Source organism: Danaus plexippus, chromosome 7, assembly GCF_018135715.1.
Source record: "Danaus plexippus chromosome 7, MEX_DaPlex, whole genome shotgun sequence".
Classification (NCBI taxonomy): Eukaryota; Metazoa; Arthropoda; class Insecta; order Lepidoptera; family Nymphalidae; genus Danaus; species Danaus plexippus.
This window is the reverse complement of record NC_083541.1, coordinates 6,573,270-6,595,182: the sequence shown is the minus strand read 5'-3', so window position 1 is coordinate 6,595,182 and position 21,913 is coordinate 6,573,270. Positions and strand designations below refer to the sequence as shown.

The 21,913-nt window shown below is 33.1% G+C and overlaps 2 protein-coding genes across 4 annotated transcripts; one reads left to right on the top strand and one right to left on the bottom strand.

Moving 5' to 3' along the window:
- Nucleotides 1–369: 369 nt before the first annotated feature.
- On the top strand, nucleotides 370–15,556 carry LOC116770637 (centrosomal protein of 164 kDa). Of its 2 annotated transcripts, XM_061520814.1 has the most exons (22): nucleotides 370–562; nucleotides 845–956; nucleotides 1,774–1,921; nucleotides 2,380–2,836; nucleotides 2,949–3,159; nucleotides 3,288–3,514; nucleotides 3,586–3,775; nucleotides 3,843–4,758; nucleotides 4,982–5,159; nucleotides 5,589–5,746; nucleotides 6,285–6,440; nucleotides 7,079–7,182; nucleotides 7,633–7,801; nucleotides 8,430–8,535; nucleotides 8,782–8,850; nucleotides 8,975–9,044; nucleotides 9,590–9,723; nucleotides 11,069–11,223; nucleotides 11,659–11,793; nucleotides 12,026–12,170; nucleotides 12,747–12,808; nucleotides 13,004–15,556. In XM_061520814.1, exons 1-22 carry the CDS (start codon nucleotides 496–498, stop codon nucleotides 13,091–13,093), a joined length of 4,059 nt encoding a protein of 1,352 aa, XP_061376798.1. In that variant the 5' UTR covers nucleotides 370–495; the 3' UTR covers nucleotides 13,094–15,556. The 2 variants fall into 2 exon arrangements, with proteins under 2 accessions (XP_061376798.1, XP_061376799.1); XM_061520815.1 differs by lacking the exon at nucleotides 11,659–11,793.
- Nucleotides 13,643–21,688, bottom strand: LOC116770596 (uncharacterized). Of its 2 annotated transcripts, XM_032662136.2 has the most exons (7): nucleotides 21,527–21,666; nucleotides 20,548–20,634; nucleotides 18,197–18,354; nucleotides 17,031–17,247; nucleotides 16,683–16,810; nucleotides 16,065–16,245; nucleotides 13,643–15,653 (listed from the first exon to the last, which is right to left on the bottom strand). In XM_032662136.2, exons 3-7 carry the CDS (start codon nucleotides 18,284–18,286, stop codon nucleotides 15,601–15,603), a joined length of 669 nt encoding a protein of 222 aa, XP_032518027.2. In that variant the 5' UTR covers nucleotides 18,287–18,354; nucleotides 20,548–20,634; nucleotides 21,527–21,666; the 3' UTR covers nucleotides 13,643–15,600. The 2 variants fall into 2 exon arrangements, with proteins under 2 accessions (XP_032518027.2, XP_032518026.2); XM_032662135.2 differs by lacking the exon at nucleotides 20,548–20,634 and having other exon boundaries at nucleotides 21,527–21,688.
- Between the last annotated feature and the right edge of the window lie 225 nt (nucleotides 21,689–21,913).

Below are 21,913 nucleotides of genomic sequence, written 5' to 3'. Positions count from 1 at the left end.
ATTCCCTATTTCGATTTATTGCAGAATTTATTATTTTAATTATAAAATCATAAATATAAGGGAAAACGTTCGATAGGCCAACTTAATTTTTACGAATGAAACAATTTATATCATTAAATAGTTGTGTGATATATATTTTATGATGTACTAAATAATTGTCATACCTTTGATAATAGAAATTTAAAAATAAAAGTTATTTTAAAATGTATGTCTTGAAATATTCACATTTTAAGGGACTGTCCTATATAATCCTTTCTTATTAATGAGAAAACTTATAATAAACACTATTATACATGAAATGTAGTCAGTACCTAACATTATATCATTATTTTCAATTTATCAGTAACTGTCATTCAGTTGTCAAATTTTTCTTTCGCTGATAACTTTAAGATTGAATTGGATTTTTTAATCATGAATATTAAAGATTTTAGAAATAAAGATGCTATAATAATGTGTGGAAATAATTTTAAATGAAGTAGAGAATGAGACCTAAACATGACTTCGCCGTCGGCTGTGGTGTGTCGTGAAATATTTGATGAAAATAGCCAACCATCAGCCGAAGGTATTGTTTGTATCCCATTTAAATTTTATATCAATGAACGAAAAATTTTAAATTCGGCACTAAATAATTAATTTGAAAGATTTTGAAAAATTATGTGATAGAGTTTTTTCATTTAATTATCCGTAACGACTTTACTGATTAATGCTCGATTTTATTATAAACCTTTTAAAAGAAAGACATATTTTAATGAGCTTTCCTAGAAACTAGACTTGTTTAAAAAATTATGACAATGCAAGTACCTATACAATGTGTACGTAATCAACAAAAACATGTAATTTATAGAAGTCTCAGACTATGCCTGTCAGCTCGGCATTGATCCAGAGAGTGAGAGTCATCTTCTACCCCTGGCTAGAGATGGTCTCATGCAAGCTCTGCCGGCCCCATGGAAAGCCTAGTAAGTAAAATATTTTTTTATATTCCGTGTTAATAATCATTTATAAGAATGAGAATTAGCTTAAGATTTTTAAGTTTCAACTTATACTTTTGTTATACTGACATATGATACCTTCTCTTACTTCATAATTTTCTAATCAGTTACCCTTAATCTTACGAAACAGTCTCTTTTTGTAGGGGGTAGTGTTGTTCAAATTGTTATTCATCAAATAACATATTAGTTTTTTAGTGTTCAGGAAAAAATTATGAAAGTTTAACATTAAATCATACTATGTTGATAGCAAACTCTGGTAATATAACATTTCATAGGAAAAAAGTATTGAAAATTGTAGAGCTTCGAAGTAAGAATATATTGATTCTTATGTTGTATGTAACTTTTACCACATGTTGCCATTGAAGTTGTGAAAATTTATCTTAAATATTACAATAATTGTACTTCACAGATACAACTTATAATGTAGGAAACAGTTGTGATTATGCAAATCCCTTTATAAATAGAAAATGTAGTAAATATCATTATTAATATTTAAAGATTATTGGCCTAGGTTCAAATTATTGGATAATTGTTAATGAATAAAATCTATATAATATAAAGATTTTTTTTCTAGTCTAATTGGTCAGTTGGCTCAGTTTTCTTGATATTTTCTCTCTGTATTTCCATTGATTTAGTTTAAACTTTAAACATTGGAGTCCATACTAACTTTGTTTCTTCCTTAAAATATATACACAAATCTTTTTTTTTTTGCAAATTCCTTACCATTTGATTGATCATATTAGCCCTTTATTAATGCGAATAAAAATTAATAATTTTTTTCAAGTTTTGATGAAAAGCTTCAAACTCATTACTACTACAATGAAGAAACAAAGAAGACTCAATGGGAACATCCTCTTGATCATGTTTATAAAGAATTGGTGAAGAAAGCCAGGGATGCCTCTGTGCAAGATGACACCTGTGCATCGGTTCAGGTGATATTGAATGTTTACATTTACATTTGAAAAGTTATTGTAAGTTATATAATTATCTATGATAATATGGAATGCAGAATATCTTTGAGAGAATATCTGATAGTTTTTATTCATATATCTAATATATTGTAAGCAAGTCAACATATTACATTATGAAGTTTTCAATGTACATGTCATTTTTTTTAAATTCATTATCTTAAACTTGTAAGAATTTTAAATTGGTAAAAAAATATCTAATACATTATTATCTATATAAATAATTGTTATTATCTCTTATATTTATAGAAATAATTTAGTTCTAATTATTTTTTTTTGCCAATATTTCTCAGTAATGTGAATACATATTAAAAAAATAGGTCAAATTCTTGTTCTACAAATAACTTTCATTAAAAGGACACTTCATACTGTCTTAAATAAACTGAACTGAAATACAAACACGATCTATTTTAACTTTTCAGGAACTTCTCACATCTGAAGAAAACACCAAAAACCTTGAACGCGTCGAAACCAAAGTGGAGAGCGAAGATGAAGATTTAAGCACCGATAGCGAACAACATGTGTCTGATGTCAAGGACAGTGCAAATCCTGCGGTAATGTCCGGAAGTAGACGTTTGACTCCTTTGGGAAGGCCACCTCTGGCTCCACTGTCCAGATTGGAGAAAAAACTGAGTGATCTGCGAATATCGCCTCTAAGACGCAGTGTAGAAAGTCCTTCATCGCCTAAACCGAGTCTAGTCAGAAATATATCCGATAGAGATATTCTTAGTCGTCCCACGTTTGAGAGGCCTAAAATGTTGTTCAAACAGCAATCCGAAATAATTGATTTGAAGATGCACGTTTTGACTAGTCCGGAGGAAGAAAATTTTAGTCCACTTTTATCATCCACTAAAGTAGACAGAGGGTTACCGTTGACAGGTGATATGATTTAAACCTTGTCGTAAATATAATTGTAGTTCAAAAAAAAATCAATCTAGTCCAATAAGAAATAATTTAATTCATAAAAAATAAATAAAAATTTTATCAACAGGCAAAGGAAACATGTTCCTCAAGCTGTCTCGTTCGAATCTTCCCAGTCCAGATACAGAGAAGTCTCTACAACTAGATTCAGTGACTAAAAGTGACCCACCGAAGGGTATTCTGCGAGAGAAAACATATGACGCGATCCAGAAAAAGGCTGAAATTATTCTCGGGAGGGCCAAGCAAACTCCGAGTTTTGAAGAAGATAAGAAAAGTGTTAGGTGTGACATATTATTCACTTCTTACTTACGTGCAACAAGAAAACCCTTAACTAAGAACATCAAAATTTAATATTACTAATATAAAGTTGAAATTATCATAATAACTTTGTATATGCTTGAATGAACAGGTTCAAACTGGAAAATCTCCCGGATCCTACCGTCAGTCCCGGTTCAAACAGCTCCTCGGAACAGAACGACGCTCAGAGTTCAATACGAGCTGCCTTGCCATCACCTACGTCGACCCCCATTAATCCTATGCCTTTATCACCATTGGTATCCAGACCCCCATTACCGCCTAAATTGGATAGCCCCAGGGAAATTAAAAGTATTTCCGGTTCCGAAAGAGATTCAATTGGTAAGACAATAATAATTTTATGTATTATCAAATAAAATCAGTATTATAACTTTTTCTTTTTTTTAATATAGAGAGCGAAAGTTTAAATCGTGGAACTTCTCCAAGACGTCGCCTTGTGAAACCCTCACCAGCGGATTATATTAAACCTGAATTGTTCCAGAAGAATTTCCAAAAAATTTCAGATTTAGTCCGAAGAAGCGATATTGAACCGACGCCTATGACTTTGGAAGAACCTTCATCTGACAAAGAAATCAGACCGAGGTAGGTATAACATTATATATTGATATCTTATAGGTATTACTATGAAATAATCAATATATATTTTTAGATCACCGTTAATACCACTAAGGAGCAAGATATCAATAAATCTGATGGAAAGCATCGAATCTGAAACTTCGATTGATTCCCCTGATAGAGAATTCGCCAACTTGGATCTAAACGACTTAGACGACTCAAACGTTAAGGTAACCGATACAAAAGACTCTGACAAGGAAAACAGTCAAAAAACAGAGGACTCGTCAGAGAAATCACAATCTAAAGTGACCGAGTCACTGCCGAAACCACGAGATCCGATCCCGCAGATTAAAGTTCCTAAATTAGAGCCCATACAGAAGCAGAATAAAATTACTCATACAGATTCAGAGGATTCCAAGAAGAGTACAAACGACGACGAAGCAAAGACTAGCGTCAGATCAAATAGTATAGAAATACCTAAGGCTAGACCACAGCTAAAACTATCTCCAACACCAAGCTTGGGATCGGATAGGTCGCCTAGACTAGAATTCGCTAAGAACTGGTCCAGCCCTTTAACGACTTTCAAACCTTTCAATAAAAATGTCATAACGCCATTGAAATCATCAGATTCTGCGTCCAGTTTGGGCAAAGGCATAACCAGTCCGAGGTTAGACGGCGTGATACTATCTCAAGGGAAATCGAGCACAGATAACGTTGTTGTGGTATACCAGTTCGAAACGCAGGAAGACACACCCAAACCAATAAAATCTCCATTGATACCGGATATGGGGGTCAGGGACATGCTTGAGAGGAAGCAAGATGAGCGTAGAAGGTTGGAGTTAGCTCTACAGAAGGAGTTGGAGGTTATAAGAATAGAGTTCAGTGCGAAAGAGAAAAGAATGAGGTCGGAGTTGCAGGAAGAGTTGAAGGAAGCGGAAGAGAAGTTTCTGAACGAAAAAACGATGAGGTTGAAGGAACAATCGGATCGACATAAGAGGGAAATGGATCAGGTGAGAATTATACGACGTTTAATATTAGACCGTCTTTGGTTTGAGACATAATGCTTAGGTCATGAACATAGTCATTAGTTTGAAGCCAAAAATATGCATTAAAAAAAAATTAATTAGGTAAGAGGCTTTTGTATGTCTAGAAACTAGCAGTCTGTAATAAATTGTTCCTCCCTATGAAACATTTCTCAGAAGCATCGATTTTTAATGTGTATTATGCTTATAGGCCCTCACAGACGCTGAAAGGAAGCATCAACAAGAGCTTCAGAACAATTTGAAAGAAATCGAAAGAAAATATAACAACGATACTGAGACAGCTGCAAAACAATACGAGAGTGATATGGCGAGACTGAGGAGCGATTACAGTAGGAAGTTCAACGAGTTACGAGAACAATTAGAAATAGGTTAGTTACTATATAGCAAAAAAAATAAGTGTGCGAGGCGTCCGTCCGCGTAAGAAGTGAGACGTCGTTATGTTGGAATGAAGACAGGAAGGGGGAGAAATTTATTTTCCAGGAATTTGTAGTATTTCTATCTAAGTCACAATGGTTTGCCTGCATGCGCTCGAGCGCCGCGCAAGCCCTCTCACTCTGTTTCTTTAAACTCTCCCCTCCCCAAGCGTTGAACGTTCAACGCAACCTTGTTGGAGGTCGCATAAGAAGTTTCACTTCAATAATAATTATTATTCATTGATGATGACTAAATAATTTGTCAATTATATTTCATACTCAGTAAGAATTAAACTTACTATATTTTTAACCTTTAAATTATGGAAAACTTGAGATTATATATAATTTTTTATATTAATTATAAATGCAATTTTAATATGACAGAAAACGAACGGGCCTTAACTGAAGTGCACAGCCAATTGCAAGCCATCTTGAATAGAGAGAGATCGAGAATGATAGAAGAGAACCGCGCTACCATTGACACGTTAAGGGAGGAACACACTACACGCGTCACCGACTTGAGACATGACTATAGAGCTGAGGTTAGTTTATTATTAATATTGATATAACAATAATATTAGCAAGATTGTAGATTGTGTGTATGTGGCTTTATAGTTGCATCAATGTCTGGATGTCCGAATGTATCGGTGATGGAGTTTATGGATGTATGAAAGCATGCATGCATGGGTGAATGCATGTATGGATGCATGGGATTTTGAACCTCATTCAATGGTCACCTAGACCACTCTGTATAACGGTAATCTATTCGGTCAAGGCCAGGTGTTTCGTTCGTAATTTCATAGTTTTGTTAATGTCAAATATGATTTATGAAAAATATTGTTTAGTGTTGATTACGCGATACTTAAAACTATGGGGCGGTTCGTTTTGTAGTCTTCGTGTGGGTTTTATACTGTCGTATCTCACCCAACTTGTATATGAAACAGAGGTAATTGCTATTACTTTTTAACTGCATCCAAAAAACAGTAATTTCTTGGAAAACAGTACAAAATTTCCAATGAAACATTACTGTACACCGGAACAATCTATAATAACCTACCAAATTCAATTGTATTGACCCAGGTGGAGCGTCTCCGTGCCCAGCACGCGTGTCACTTGGAGGAGCTGCGAGCTCGTCTGGCCGGGGAGAGGGCGTCCTCTAGACGAGAGGACAGGGTCGTCCTTGACAAGTACAAGTGTTTGAAGGAGAAGTACGCGAGATTGAAACACGATGTTAAGGTATCTTTGATGCTACGGCAGCTTGAGTTTGGGGAGGGGGGAGCCGGGTGAGGGAGTGGGGGGGGGGGGTCGTCCATATTTCATATAGTTTACATATAAAGGTATATCTGTTTAAAACCGAAATCATATATGCAATAACATTGTACGAAGTCGATCCTACAGTAATTTAGAATAGAATATACGTATCATGAGGCAGTATAAAACATCTCTGTTTGGTATGGGCGAGATGGTAGAGAACAGTGTTGCTTCCAAATCTACATGAAGCGTAAGAGTTACTGCGACAGTCTTGTACCTGTGCGTATTATTTTTGTTTTTCCCGCGACCTAAATTACAAATTTCCTTAAAGTTAAATAAAACTAAAATATTGATAGATGTGCATATAATTCAAAACAGTTCCTAATAGCCCAAATCAACAATGTATTTTTTCATTGTCATGGTAAGTATATTTGAATGCTCAGTTTGACCTGAAGGTATGACAGACTAATGTTATATTACATTGAATATAGTGTAGTATCATATTTTTGTTGTTTTACCGACACTAAGAAATTATAAATATGAATTAAACCGAATTAAAAATTTCGTGCCTTGTTACACTAACTAAAGAAAATTATTATATATATGTGGGTTAAATTTTCCAGATGTCTATAGAGAGGCGTAACAAGCGTCGCGAGATGAGTATGACGACTGGATCGGAGACTGAGAAGTCAAACTCACACAAAACGAACAACCAGTCCTTGGAAAGGTTTGTGCGATGACATACGAGACAGAAATAATTAGTAAGGAAAAGAATATTACTATTACTATGGTCCCGTAAACATTGAATTTAAACGCTTATATGTACAATATCTAGTTAAAAGTGACGACTATGTTCCTTAGCAAAATAAATTAGTCCAGAATTTTGAAATTATTAATATAAATATAATAAATAGTTTTTTTTTCAAAATAAAATAAAATTAAAATTTTATTTCATGATTTCGATTTTAAAATACTATAATCTTTTATCAATTTGAAAATAGAATATCCATGTATAGACGTTCGGTCTAAAAATCATGATCAGAAAGGAATTATCTCAATTTCTCTGCTGTAAAAGTAACAGCATGTTAATTGTTGGTAAATTGAAGGTCGGAAATATTATAAGTGTTATAAATACATAGGTAAGGTCTTTTATATAAATCCTTATTTATAATGACAGATGTAAGGAGCTGAACGAGACGTCGGTCAGTGTGGTGATGGAGAGCGAGCCTCCCCGCAGGAACAACAATCCAACTATAAAGTTCACGGACGAGACGTCTTACTCCGAGAGCAACGCGCAGAGGTCGCTGGATAATAACAACGAAGACTGGAAACACAAAAGGGATGTTGTAAGTAGTCTCTATATGTAGATGTGTTAAATTTTATTTACGTTATGTGTAAGTAATAGAAAAAAATATATAACTTATTACTTCATACATACATTAAAGTTTTAAGGAACGAGAATTAAATTTAAATATAATATAATGCCATATAGTGCCATACATAAGTCCAGTATATATTTAAATACGTGGGACTATCCTTATACAAGCCGTTTCCTATATGTAACATTATATGTGAAAAGTTATATTTTATAATAATGGCTATTGAACCTAAGTATACACGTACTAATTCGGAATAGTTTGTTTGAAATCAGAGCCACGTGAGCATTACAATAATTGAAATGTGATAAAAAATATTTCATTGACTTAGAATAATTTCTCTCATATCGTTATGTTTTATTCGATAAATATACATTGATTAGTAAAAAAAATCTGTATTGAATTATAAATTACTATACTTGCAGCTATGGTTGTTATTGTATCTTCACGGTTGCTAGGCAACCGTTTGTTATTAAACTTTCTCCTCTTTCATTGGATACGCATATGTTCGGATATTTTTATATCACCTTACAATAAGTTTGTCAAAATATTACGTTCTTGCTAAGTTGCGAATATATATATGTATTTCTTTATATAGACTCTACAATCGGATCCGTCAAAGCTGTCCTCGAAGCCTCGCAAACGAAATGCAGTGGCTTTCAGAGAACCTCCGAGACGTAGGCGGGACAAAGATACAGACGCTGGTAATTATAACTTAAACTATATATATACATTTTACAAAATTTTCCCCTTATACTAAATTCATTAAAAGAAAATTTAAAATATATATAATTTTAATAAAATTAAATGTTTTACATCGTCAGCCATAACAAATGTTTTATTTACATTGTTCTTTAATTTAATTGGTAAGTTATATTTTTGGCTATTTTCAGAGCACTTTTGTCATCATAGGATATAGGTACTTTTTTTAAATTTTTATCATATTCAAGGTACTACCGACTGTCAGGATTCGTCAGACGCGACCACAGCGGACGAGAAGCCCAAGGAGAATATAAACGGTACTCGGCTATAAGTTTAACAACATAGAACATACACCATTCATTAAGCTCACTGAAAATATTAAAAAAAAGCATCAAAATCCTAACCGTAGTGTTTCCTCATAAAACTATTTAAATATTTCAGGTCACGGTAGACGTAGGTGTTTCACGAGATTAAAATCAGCTTCCACCTCGAGATTGAATTATTCACCGAAGTAAGTGAACTGAGTATTGATATACATGTCACCGCGTGCTGCTTGTATAATGTTATTTAGAGCATTTGTAACGGCTCAGTATTAGTTATATTTACAGCAATTAAGTTATTAGAACTCATCCAAATCGTTTTCTATAGGAATTCTGCTAATGTCATACCCGAGAGACCGTGAGTGTGGATAGATGTTTGTTACTCTTGTACGTAAAAACCACTGAACGGATTTTGATGAAACTTAACAATGGTTTAGATTATTCATCAGAATAACACATAGGCTATAATTTATCGCGGAAACGTGTAGTTCACGCGACATCTACCCACAACTGTTGTCTGGTGTATGAGGTCACGTGACACACACTGTAGTTCTCGTTGTGGGTAGATTACTATATGTATTGTGTAAACACACTTTATACGAGTCTCTGAGAACAACTCCAATGTTCACGAGGACGAAAACGCGAGCAAAAACTAGTTTAAAATAGTAACATGTCCATTTATTTATTATATATTTCTGTAGTACGTTCATATATAATATTATTTGTTGAATTCCAGACGTGGTGAAGGTTGGTCGAGCCCATTGGAATGTCTCCGTCAACAATTAAGAAAATTAGACGACTTAGAAGATCAGTTCCCCGACCTCGCCTGCCAGCCGGCCTACAGTCTGAGATATCCCTTCGGAGAGTTAGGTGATTATTATTATTATTATGTTTTATGAGAAAGCTGGCAAAGGAGCAGACGACCTACTTGGTGGGCTGTAGTGACCCTCGCCCATGGATGCGTTGCCAACCTTGGTTGTTGAGAAAGAGGGGGGGGTGGGGATAAGGAGATGGCAGGAAAGGGTGGGAATAGGGAAAAGTCAACGGTATTTCTCACTCATCGGACGCACGCAGCCATTTAAGACTACTTCACGCCGATCTTCTGTGAGAGGGTGGTACTTCCCCGGTCGAGCCAGCCCGTGTTCGAGCTGCAGTAACTTAACTTTTACAGAGGAAGTTTAGAACTGAATAATATTCTAAATTTAATGATTTTTAAGCCGTGACTAATTCAATTTAGCGATCTGTCCGAACAACAGACATAATTTAAAATCGCGTCAACATTGAATAATAAAAGTCGTTAAAATTCCGACCTTATAAGCTGTAACAAATATATAATGAAAAAAAATTAACATATTTTTGAAATCAGTAAAGATGTTCGGAATATTGCAGCGTGATCTGGAAATCTGATGAAAATTACTGATGACATATATGTCGGATATATTTATATATATATGTATGTCGGATCGCTGAGCCCATTAGGGTCTTGTGAACCACTCATATTGCATTCCAATGACTAAAACTTCAATACACTTTGCAATAACTTTATTTCACTTGTCACTATTTGATTAACACCACGAAAGTAATTTACTATTATAGAATAGCAATTATGAATTTGAGCCACGTGGATTGGCGAGTGTGCGTCCAACACCGTGTCCAAGTGAACACTGCTATTACAATGTGACTGCTCCCATTTATATACCTTGGTACGACGTTGGCGCCACTAGCAACCCCACTCGACAATCTAACTGACGTTAGCGTCGGCTCTTAGCAAAATTAAATAAATTGAGTGTCTTTTTAAAATTACATTTGTAATATTTATCAACTAAATATAATCACATAAATAAACGAACACATTTAAATATAAACATAAAAGAAATATAATCAAAACATCAAATAATTTTCTTAAAATAAGGTAGTTTATACGATATTTTCTGGATACGCAGTCATACACAAATATATATATATATATATATATATATATATTTGTGTGTGTGTGTGTGTGTGTGTGTGTGTGTCTTGTAATTGAATTTTGTTTAAATTTAAATCTATTCACTTACTTTATTTCATTATTAAATTTAATCTGTTACTTCACGAATTGGTTCCGCATACATTTAATTCAACATTTTAGTATATACCTCTTACCAATAAGCATATGTATAAAAAGTGTTATATCTCCATACATATACAGTATTTCTAATGATATATGTGTGTGAAGGTCCCGGTCCTACAGCTGATACGCCCGAGCTCGAGTTCGTGCGTCACCGTGCGTTAGTGGAGCGTGAGGGCGTGAGGCGAGCGAGGGACGCGCTCCGCAGACGGCGAGCCACTCTCCGCGAGAGAGACAGACTGTCGCCACACAGAGCGCCCTCGGTATATACACACACACACACTCACACACACACACACGTGTACGTATATGTAAGCACGCAGCGTACCTATGTGTTGATCAAGGACACATACGCGTTAGTGTTGGATGCTAACACATACGTCACTGCATTATTAAGTGATCGAAAATAATAAAACACACAAATGGGTTATATCGAAACGAGGCAATCCTGAGTTTACAAGAACATTGTTTTTTATAACCAAATAACATTAATGACATTTGTATAAATTGTACTCAAAACTAATAAACAATTTGTCAGTTGGAAAACTAAGCGAATTTTAAAGAATTTTGAGTGATTTGTACAAAAACTTTAACCTTAGATACCATGTTCGTGTCTCTAGTTACTAAACGACACGAAGACGATGAAATTCTTATGTATATCTGTATGATGTCTGCGTTTGATGGAATTTATAATTTAGGAGGAACGCGAAGCTACAGAGCTCGAGGTAGCGCTGCACCGAGCACGAGCGTTGCTCGGTGAAAAGGAAATAAGGCTGAGACACATCGAGCGAGCCTTGCGCAAATTAGCGGACGCGCAGCCGCCGCTCATACAGGTTCAATAGCCTAGTCCGTGGTGGCCCTTATTTTTATTTGCTTGCGGATTATTATTTGTTTTCGTGTCCTTCATTGTTGTATTTTTTATCGTCGTTTCATATTCGTTGTCATCGTCGGAGGTCATTTTTTCTACACGTCGCTATCATATTTTTTTTTATTTATTGCACAATTAAGCCAATATACATTAAAATGTTTGCGATATATTTAATGTTAAAAATTATTGTTATCTAGGAGGCTACTACCAGCGAAGCGTCGTCTGGTAGCGAAGCACCTCACGAAGCGGAAGCGGGTAGCGCGGTGCTTCGCTCTCTTCGAGCGCTTCACGCTGACGTCAGAGATATATGGAGGGCGCTGGACGCACGTCGCCCTCACACCGGTTAGTATGGAAAATTTATTAGGAATTAGCCAATCACAAGTATTTGATGTCAAAGAACGGCCAATCAGTATATATTACTTGTTAAGAATTAGCCTCTCCCTTTTCCTCAACAATCAAGGTTGGCAACGCATCCACAAGATTTATGTTGTGGACGATCATAGACGACGGTTGCCCATCGAGTAGGCCATCTGCTCGTTTGCCAGCTTTCACATAAAAGAAACGCTTCACGTATGATTTCTAAAACCCTATCGTGACGAAGCGAGTATTGACCGCTATCTAGGAGTAACCTACATCCCACCCGCAAATGCTTAGCAGTTCCAACTGCCTCCCCGCAGATGTAGCAAGTTTTTTCGGTTCCTTGTACCCCATCTTACTAAATTACTCTGATCTGGGAGATTCATCCGAAACACATTGAAATAAAATTTTAGCAATGCTGGCGACCAATCATGGATTAAAGTGCGCCATTCTAGTGCCAATGGGATGCAAAAATCCCCTATGTGTAGCCACTCGTTCTGCATTTCTAAGCTCATTGCAATGATCTTATATTTAGAATTTCATATTAATTCTGAATTTCAGCCTCGCCGGAGACGAGTTCCTGTAACCCCACCACCTCTCACACTAGATTGACGATGTCGGCTGTGAGTTAACATAGATTTATATACATACAGAACTGTTTCTAATTCTAATATATATATATAATAGTCTTATAAGTTCTACTATTTTTTTATTAGAAATCATATCAACTAAACTAAATTCACCAATTAATCTCGAAGAGTTTTATTTGTCTATATTTTAAAATATTTCATAATAATAAAAATTAAAATAATTTTCAGCCTGAAACCTGCAAGACGAACCCACAGGACTCGGACGCGATCACAGAGAAGGCTAAAGGATTGAGAGCGTGGCTTCAGACAGCTCCATGATGCAGTCCGGACAGCATTATATAATATCGCCCGTTCATAGTTATCTTATTAATTTCTCTCTGCGTTTTTATGGTATAAATGCATTATTCGAATTAACCACAGACAACAAATCATTCCATAAAGTTTGAGGAAAAATAACAAAATGTATGTTAATTTTACTTTTATTTTATAAGTACATGTGTGTGAAAGTCCTACCCGCTGTGAAGGGTAATTTTAAAGATGACTTTGTTAATGAAATTTATATCTTCGGTACTTGATGTGATTATGAAGATTTTGAATTAATGTGTTGTGGGAATAGAAACCAAATGATTGTATCTAGTCATAATTTTAGTCGATAGACTGATAATGGAACTTCTATTCTAGATATATCTAGACACGTGATTATCCTAGATTAATATTGTAGTGATAGTTGGTATGCCTGTCGCCCACTTCAGACTCGGCGACTTTTCGTAGAGTTCGGTAGCTTGGATGTATTACCCCGAATCTCCTATTGATGTAATGCGATTATATTACATAAAAAAATACTTTAGGTTATTAAAAATGCACATATTTCATGGAATATTTTTATTCGTCTTAATCGATATTTAATTTTAAATTTATATCTATTTTTACATAAATTCAATTATTTAAATCATATATTTAATTAAATTTAATTTAGCTGAAGCGTTAACAAAAAACATAAAAATAACAAAACAACTTGGTTGTATAGGAAAATATAAATTTAGTAGAAAATTTTCTTTGAAAATTAGTTTTTAGTTAAGCGGCTGAAAATAAAACACCTTCGTCGATACTAACCTATTTTAAAATTATTTACTGAAAAATTTATTATAGTCAATGACTAAGATAATATTTGAATTTAGAATCAACAGAGGTACTCGTAAAATGGTCAAAATGTTACCTTTAAAGAGCGCGTCACGTCCCGCGTATGTTGTGATGTGATATGATAAAACTATATATATGTACATACCACCCGGCTGGTTTCTTGATGTATTGGTGTAATATCTGTGTGTTATGTATTAATTTAATATATTTTTATTCACACAGTTCCATACAATGTCACTGTGACAGTGAAAACGCACGTTATTTCGGATCTAGTTAATAATTTATCTTTATAATATTCTCGTCTCGACACTTTGAGTTTAACCTTAATGTGGACATCTCGTCTGCCCGTGATCACGGTCGCTGAAAAGTAACCGAAACGTCGGGAGTATGCAGTATGTAGTTTTTTTACAAAAATAAAGCACACGTAGTAGGTATATCCGAATATCCGAAAATATACTAGTTTCAGTTAAATGAATACAACTCGCGAAAGTCTTAGATCTCATTAATGTGGACTGATTAGGATCGTTCGGATTCTATCGACGATTTTTCTATACAAATATAGCAAGATTGTTGTATGGAAGGAAAGGGAAGTGAACTGTGATAATGTGGAGATTGAATGTTCGATTCTGTAGTCAAATTTGGTCCGTACGTTAACAAAAAACTATCCGTTAAACAAACGGTCGTGTTTAATTGAGAATAAAAAAAATATTAATAGTTATGAGGTCGATTTAAACCAATGGCCTTTTTTTTCTTTGTATATTTCTTGGACTTTAAGTCCGTATCGTCTCGCTTGAATGTGTCATTGTTTACAATGATAAACACGCACAAATTTTTAACTCGTAACATATAGTATTTTTGTTGATAGAATGATTCTTATATAACCTTATGGTTTTCGTGTTTTCTCATAATGAGGGTAGTTACTCATTGAAAATATATATAATACTATAGCACATCTAGTCAAATGTATCTCGAGTTATATTGAGCTTGACTTAGTTTTATTCTTAATTATATAAAAAGTTTAATTGAAATTTTATTTACAACAAAAACTATGTACGTTCATAAAGATGTCTATTAAGTTGTCTATTCTAGATAATATTAAATACAAATATATATATATATAAATCTAGTAATTCAATATCTGATGCCAAATATATTCGAATGCTGTTGATATATAATCATGTAAGTTTAATTATCTGTGGTTACGTATTGTAGTGAATTTAAAAGCAATCGACGGACGAGCATTCCATCTATCTATCTATATTCGAGTCTTATTTCATCATAATCTGTCGATCGATTTTAATTCCACTAACCATAATATCTATATAATCAAATGAACATACGTAAATCTTACTTACAATTAAAGTTCTATGGTTGTTTCCACTCAGCTGTTACACTACTATTTTTAATTATATGTAAATACTTAATATACAGTGTGTTTATATATGTCCATAGTTAATCCTGAACAGATTCACAGTATAACATATAGTAATATAAATTTCGATCTTAGTACATGCCAAGTGTGAATACGGGTTTATTTATAAGACACTTTTTTTTATAATCTGTGCTCTTCGTTCCAGTGTAACATAATCCTAAAGATTGTTAAGTCAACGATATTATTGTGGAAGTAAAACGATACATCTCTGTTTTTGTTTCATTTAAGTAAATGTCATTTAAATTTCACCTCACTATCTTATAAATGTCACAAGAAATAAAACGCTCAGTGAGAGAACCGATGTACCTGGAAAGAATTTTATAATAATTTAAAATGATTGATGAGAAATTTCGCTTGTCAGAATCATTTTTTTTTCCTAATAATTAGGAATGGAGCAAAAAATTAGTAATTTAAAATAGCAATATTCAAAAACCCGGAATTTGAATTACATACGTGTGCCAACGAAACAAGATATATATTATAAACAACGTCAGCTACAACTAAATATGATTTCCGTCTTGTGTTCAGTCTATAGTTAAATTGAAAAGATTTTAAAAGAAATGGCAGCAATTTAATGAAATGTAATTTAGGTACGAATATTTTCACATGCAATTAAATTGTTTGGCAGTGAATCTGTAATTTGTTAATAATTTTCTATACAATTTCCATCCCATTTCGGTAGGGTCAGTATAAATAGGTGACGGTTTTTATACCCACCAAGTAGTCGGCTAGCGGAGTTAAACTCGGCCGGTTTTCCACTGAAGATATCACCGTTATAAATGATCTCAGGTCTACACAGAACCTTGGAGTCATCTATTCGCGTGTACGAGAGATAGGACCACACTTTCCACAGCTTAGAGGTCGCGTTCCAGATTCTGCCCGTGAAATCTGCTTGTAACTGAGAAATATATAATTAGGAATTCCTTTGAAGCATTTAAAACCCGTTTTTTTCTTTACCTATATTAACTCTAATGTTGAAGTAAACATTCTTACGTAATCAAACTAATATTGATATGCGCATACATCCATAAGATGTGTATAAATAATTTACTAAAGCAAATATTTATCTGTTACAGACATAGGAAACAAATACATGTGTTTTCGTGCAAAAAAAAATATAGGTATATTTATTCCGCCTCTTACCGAAGGCAAGCCAGTTAGGTGCATAATTTTTGTAATATATAGAAAGGTGAAAATTCACAATGTCTTAGTCTCTGATCAAGCTTGATCAGTGGGAAAAATTATATATAATTAATTCCAACGCTGTAAGCAAGTGCAAGTTTCCGCGAAACAGTCCCACTAAAACTTTCGCTTTGGAAATATATTTAGTCATACCTTATCATTATCAACTGTCCATTGCAAATTCGGAGCGGGTAGACCCGTGGAAGAACAGTTCAACATCACGCGACTAGGCAATGATTCATCATGCACGTGGCTCACAACCTCGGCGTCCGAAGGTGGTACTAGAACAAACGTATTTAAAACTCCAGAATTAAAAATACGTTTAAAAGTAAATTTCCTTTTTGAAATAAGGCAAATGCTTGCACTATGGGAATGTTCTTTAATAATAATTTATATAGAACTTGCTCGTATTTGGACTATAAAGATTAACTCATAATAGCACTTATGAGTAATTTAGCTCGTTAGATTAAAGCAAAATGTTCTCACGCTGTAAAAACTTACCGAGGATCTTGACAGCGAAATCTTTCTTGCCGATACGGAACATTGGTCTCTCACCAGACACTTCGCAAGAATAAGTAAAGTCACTTATCGGAGGTTGATACGGCTCTAACAACAGATTACAAAAACCTTCTTGCCCTCGGTCTCTTGTTAAGGCGCAATTAACGTTTATTTTCTTTTCGGGTGTGTTAAATATCTCATTACGAGTATGTCCATGTTTCTGAAATATATTTTTTGTCAATGAAAAGATAAATATATGTCTATATGTAATTTTAAAGATGTGTAGTCATATTTCATTGAGTTAGCTAAAGCTAGACATGAGGATAAAACAAAATAAATAAGCGTACTTAGCGTTGTTTGTGATACTAATGTAAAAAAATAAGTAGTAAGAAATTAAAACTGGTATAAATGTGCATAAACAGTATATCGGACGAAGTTCTACAAAAGCATACAAGAATTGAGGATGTAAAAGGAAACGGTCAGTTACTCGTAAAGTACTCGAATAGAAAGATTGCTCACCTCATTGACGATTCAAAGAGGAACCCGAAAAATTATCACTGAGGATTCTCAACAATGGGAATTCTTTGAGAATATTTATAAAAAAATACGAAGGTGATGAACTTTGAACTTGTTTGATATCGAAAATCAAATATACCAAATATCGAAAAGGAGTTAATAAAAGTCCAAACAAACGTTATTCAACCCAGATTCAAGGGATTATCTGCGAAATATATCTGTGTAACCAAGGTTTTCTTTACAAAAAGCTTTCCAGTCTGTTAAATAAATAAAAAGGGACCAAGGACTCGTATAACGACGAAATTAATTGCTTCGCCCGGCTATTCATAATAAAAATTACTTCTACACGAAATGTATTTCGTCGTACTAACCAAAAGAGATAAGTCCACTAGTTTATATAACAGCTAAAAGATTACTTTCGAGCTTTGGAGTACTTTCGATGAAGTAGATGAGTCATAAATTTGTATAATTACATATTTACTAATAAAAAAATATATCCTAAAAATGTGTTTTATTGTCCCTAGTTAGCATAGCTGTAATTTTAACAACACGAAATAAAATTTAACCATCAATTCAATATCAACTTGTAAAAACGACATTTGTATGTCAAAAACTATTTTACCTTTTATTTAATAGAGCACGTCTAAACATACCTCTGGTCTATAAATCATGAACTGTTGTCCATTGTTATATAACCTGACAGACTGTAATGTGTCGTTGTCCAATGTTTGCCAGTTACACATCACCTTCCATCCGAGTTCTGGTTTCCATTCACTCGTTATGTTCACTTCTATCGCACCTATTGATGTCACTGTTGATGAAAATCATGTTATTACTTATTGTTATATAATCTGTACAATTAACAATTAACAAAAATTATATCCGAAAATTATCTACTTCTATAATGTAAAAGTTTTTATCTTCTATCTTTTTCGTTTCGAACAATAGTACCTATCAGTGATCTGATTTATTTTGTACGTAATTTTACTTATAACGTTAAATAATCTAGTAAAAATAAACCCTCTATGAAAATACTGTTTCATCCGTTGCATTTTACTCTATTCCTTATCTCATGCAATCATTCCACAGTAAACGTTTTTGCCAGACTAATAAACAAACATTATTTACGCCATGACAGGCTTTACATAAGCAAATGGTTTTTGCTACGCGAGTGAATTAAACAATTAATTATGCAAATGTACCTAAGTAAAGCCGAGAACTGTTGGTTCAAGATTCATATCAATAAATTATAATCAGTTTTAATTCCATGGTGTATAGAGAATTTTAAATTGATATTATAGTTTAGTAAAGCTTATGTACAGAGCAACGCTAGGAAAGATAACTAATAGAAGAAAGGTTTCGATTAAACTTACTTAATGTCGTTATAATTCATATTACATAAATTTTAATACATAGGCGGAACATAAAAGCGTACTTATAATAAATAAAAATTAAGTACCTAACTAGTAATTAGAAAAAACTTAAATACCGTTCTAAATAACACAATGTTAACTTTATGGTGTTTAAATGTCCTGGCCCAGTTACGCTTTAATTTTTTTAAATTAGACAAATTATGAAACTAGCGAGGGGAGCACTGTTATAATTCATATATTTTTTTTATAGCGCGACTAGTTTGTTTTGATCATATTAATTTGTGAGCGTCGTTTTGATATATACCCGTAAAGTGTAATGAAATATTAATTAATATTTATAGTACTTTCATTTATATTTAAATAGTGTATATAAACAGTAAGGGAACTCATGCAATAACCTGAGTGGGAGTTTTTGGTTTGCTATTTTTTCCATCAGGTCAAATAGTTATTGTCAATTTTTTTTTTTATATATTGTGTTGTTTAAATTATCGTTCAACAATTTAATAAAATTATATAATTCTTATCAGTATAATAAATGTAACCAGCAAATTAACTATAGTTATGGCTCCCGTTCAAAACCTTGACATTTATTATCAGAATCGTGGGTTCAGTTACCTGAAACATAAACTTTAAGCTTATTTAAACATAAATTAAACTTAAAAAAAAAAGTTTATGTTTAAGGAATATTAAAATACAAAGTTAAAAGTATCATGATCTTTTAAACAGACGAGAGTCGCTCTTCATTCATAGATAGTTTGCTCTCCATACACTAATATCCTCAATTGTTAAGACGCTCGCGCTCTAATACTTTAATAAACATCATTTAGTATACTTGTGACACGAGATTGTCTAATAACACGTTGTGAAACGTTTGTTAAACTTAACCAATATAGAATGTTTTAAACTTAATGAATTTAGCAGCTGTTTTTCTAGTACTTTTGTCAAGAATTTTATAATTTGAATCCATCTTGAATATATAATAATAAAACATATTTTATAGAAAAGTCATGAAATATTCTAAAATGTATAATTAAATTTTGCAATGGATATACTATTATATGATTAAATGTACAGTGTTTAAATTTAACGTAACATCTGTATTTTAACGCAAGTTACACTATATACGAAGCGTTACGCGTTTACCATTTAATGAACTATTTCAATACCGTAACGTGCGAAGATTAATGAATACAAACTGTCAGTGATACGCATATAGTGTGACAATTCCAACTTATAGTAAGCCCGCAGTACCATTATCACAACTTTTATTTCACGTTGATATATTCCTGTGGGAAATTAGAAACTACTTATGTACACTTAGACGAAGCAAAACTCATGTAAGGATATGTTGGGTTCAACTTTCACAGTTTTGATGTTATTAATTCTTAAACCAAGATATATAACCAATAATTCGTGAGTAAAAGATTTTTATACTAACAGTGTAAAGTACACACTGCATATTACTTGTAGTGTTCTAATCATAGGAAATGATCAAAGCTGATAAGAACTTATCTTACACAAAATGTGAATTCAATCAGTCAAGTTTTTTTTTATTAGTACGCCAACAATATCGCGAGTTGATAGTATACACCAGTAGACTACTAAGTCTTAAGATTTAAAGGAAATATTACCTTCGCCTTATGTAGATATAAAGATTTCCACTGACGTTTAACTGGCCACTCTAACGAACTTTCTTAAGGTCAGTTTAAATGGAAACTCTAAGGCAAAAATTATAATTGAATCTCTTTATAATTATGAAATATGACTTTTCTTTGAAATAGTTTGGATAGTTTTAATGAATGAACCAAATTTCTAACTTAAGTTTAGTATTACGCTCCAAATATGAGGTTAAAACCTTGGTTATATTTGGTTGGTTGGACAATTTTTCACTTTACTTTTCCCAAAATATAGACTTATTCATGTGAAGTCTGTTATTAATCTAATATATTTTTAATAGCATTGACAAAGCTAAGTGCAATTATTATGGCCTTTATGTAAGCTCCGGTTCTTTAGTAATTGGTTTCAATTGAGAATAATTAAAGAGACATCTGCACTTCATGTCTTTGATGGAAAATATTAAACATGCAAGGGTCTAGGGGAGGAGTTAGGGAGGATACTTGACATTGCATTTGAATAATTAATAGTTGCCATTTAAAATTTTAGATAGCCCTTAAAATGTTCCTATCGAGAGCGGTAAAAGATTTTTTCTTCGGGATATTTTTATTAAATTTTAAATATGTATTAAGTTATTACTTTATACTGTGTTAGTGTCAATATTATAAACTGATACATAGAGGTTTTATATATATATATAATGATAACTATGGCAGTCAGCTAATGCAACAATTTGGTCTACATGAGCACATTTAACAAAATATTCATTGATGATACGATTTAACTTATCATGTGTTTTATATTTGTTATAAAAAGAAATTTTAGTGTAAATATTGAAATCTTGTAAGCATCGAGTTATGATAAAACAACTGTTTGCATATAATACTTTTGAATTTGAATATTGCACTCTATTTAAGGTGGTTAGTATCTATATATAATTATAAAGTATATAAAAATGAATAGTATTAACAAATTTTAAGTCAATACATCCGTTACCTAATAGCAGCCATGTTAATTTAGTGACACTCATCACAAATCCGTCACGGTTAAGTTATATACAAATAGAACAATAGCAAATAAACTAAAACAGCACGTCCACTTTACGATTCAGTTGTTACTAAACTGCCTCCCTTGATACCGGCGCGCGCGCAGACAATGGTATAATTCATATGGAAGAAGCGTGTGCGGGATTATTATAAATGAAGCGGGAAACGCTATTTGAATTAAGATGAATTAATAGTCATAGGGATTTTATTAGTGTAATGTAATTATTTCAATGGACTGAAATTTGTTAATTCTGATTGAATGTCATTTCGGTTTTAATTTTTTTTTTATTTTTAGTGTCGAAAAGGAAATCAAAATGTTTTTTTTTTAATTTTTATG

Coding starts and splice junctions, on each gene's coding strand:
- LOC116770637 (XM_061520814.1), top strand. CDS start 496: ATGACTTCGCCGTCGGCTGTGGTGTGTCGTGAAATATTTGATGAAAAT. Junction 1,922..2,379: donor ACACCTGTGCATCGGTTCAG/GTGATATTGAAT, acceptor TTAACTTTTCAG/GAACTTCTCACATCTGAAGA. Junction 9,724..11,068: donor ATATCCCTTCGGAGAGTTAG/GTGATTATTATT, acceptor ATGTGTGTGAAG/GTCCCGGTCCTACAGCTGAT.
- LOC116770596 (XM_032662135.2), bottom strand. CDS start 21,560: ATGAGTGTCACTAAATTAACATGGCTGCTATTAG. Junction 18,355..21,526: donor ATTAACATGGCTGCTATTAG/GTAACGGATGTA, acceptor TTTCATCAACAG/TGACATCAATAGGTGCGATA. Junction 16,246..16,682: donor GGACAGTTGATAATGATAAG/GTATGACTAAAT, acceptor TATATTTCTCAG/TTACAAGCAGATTTCACGGG.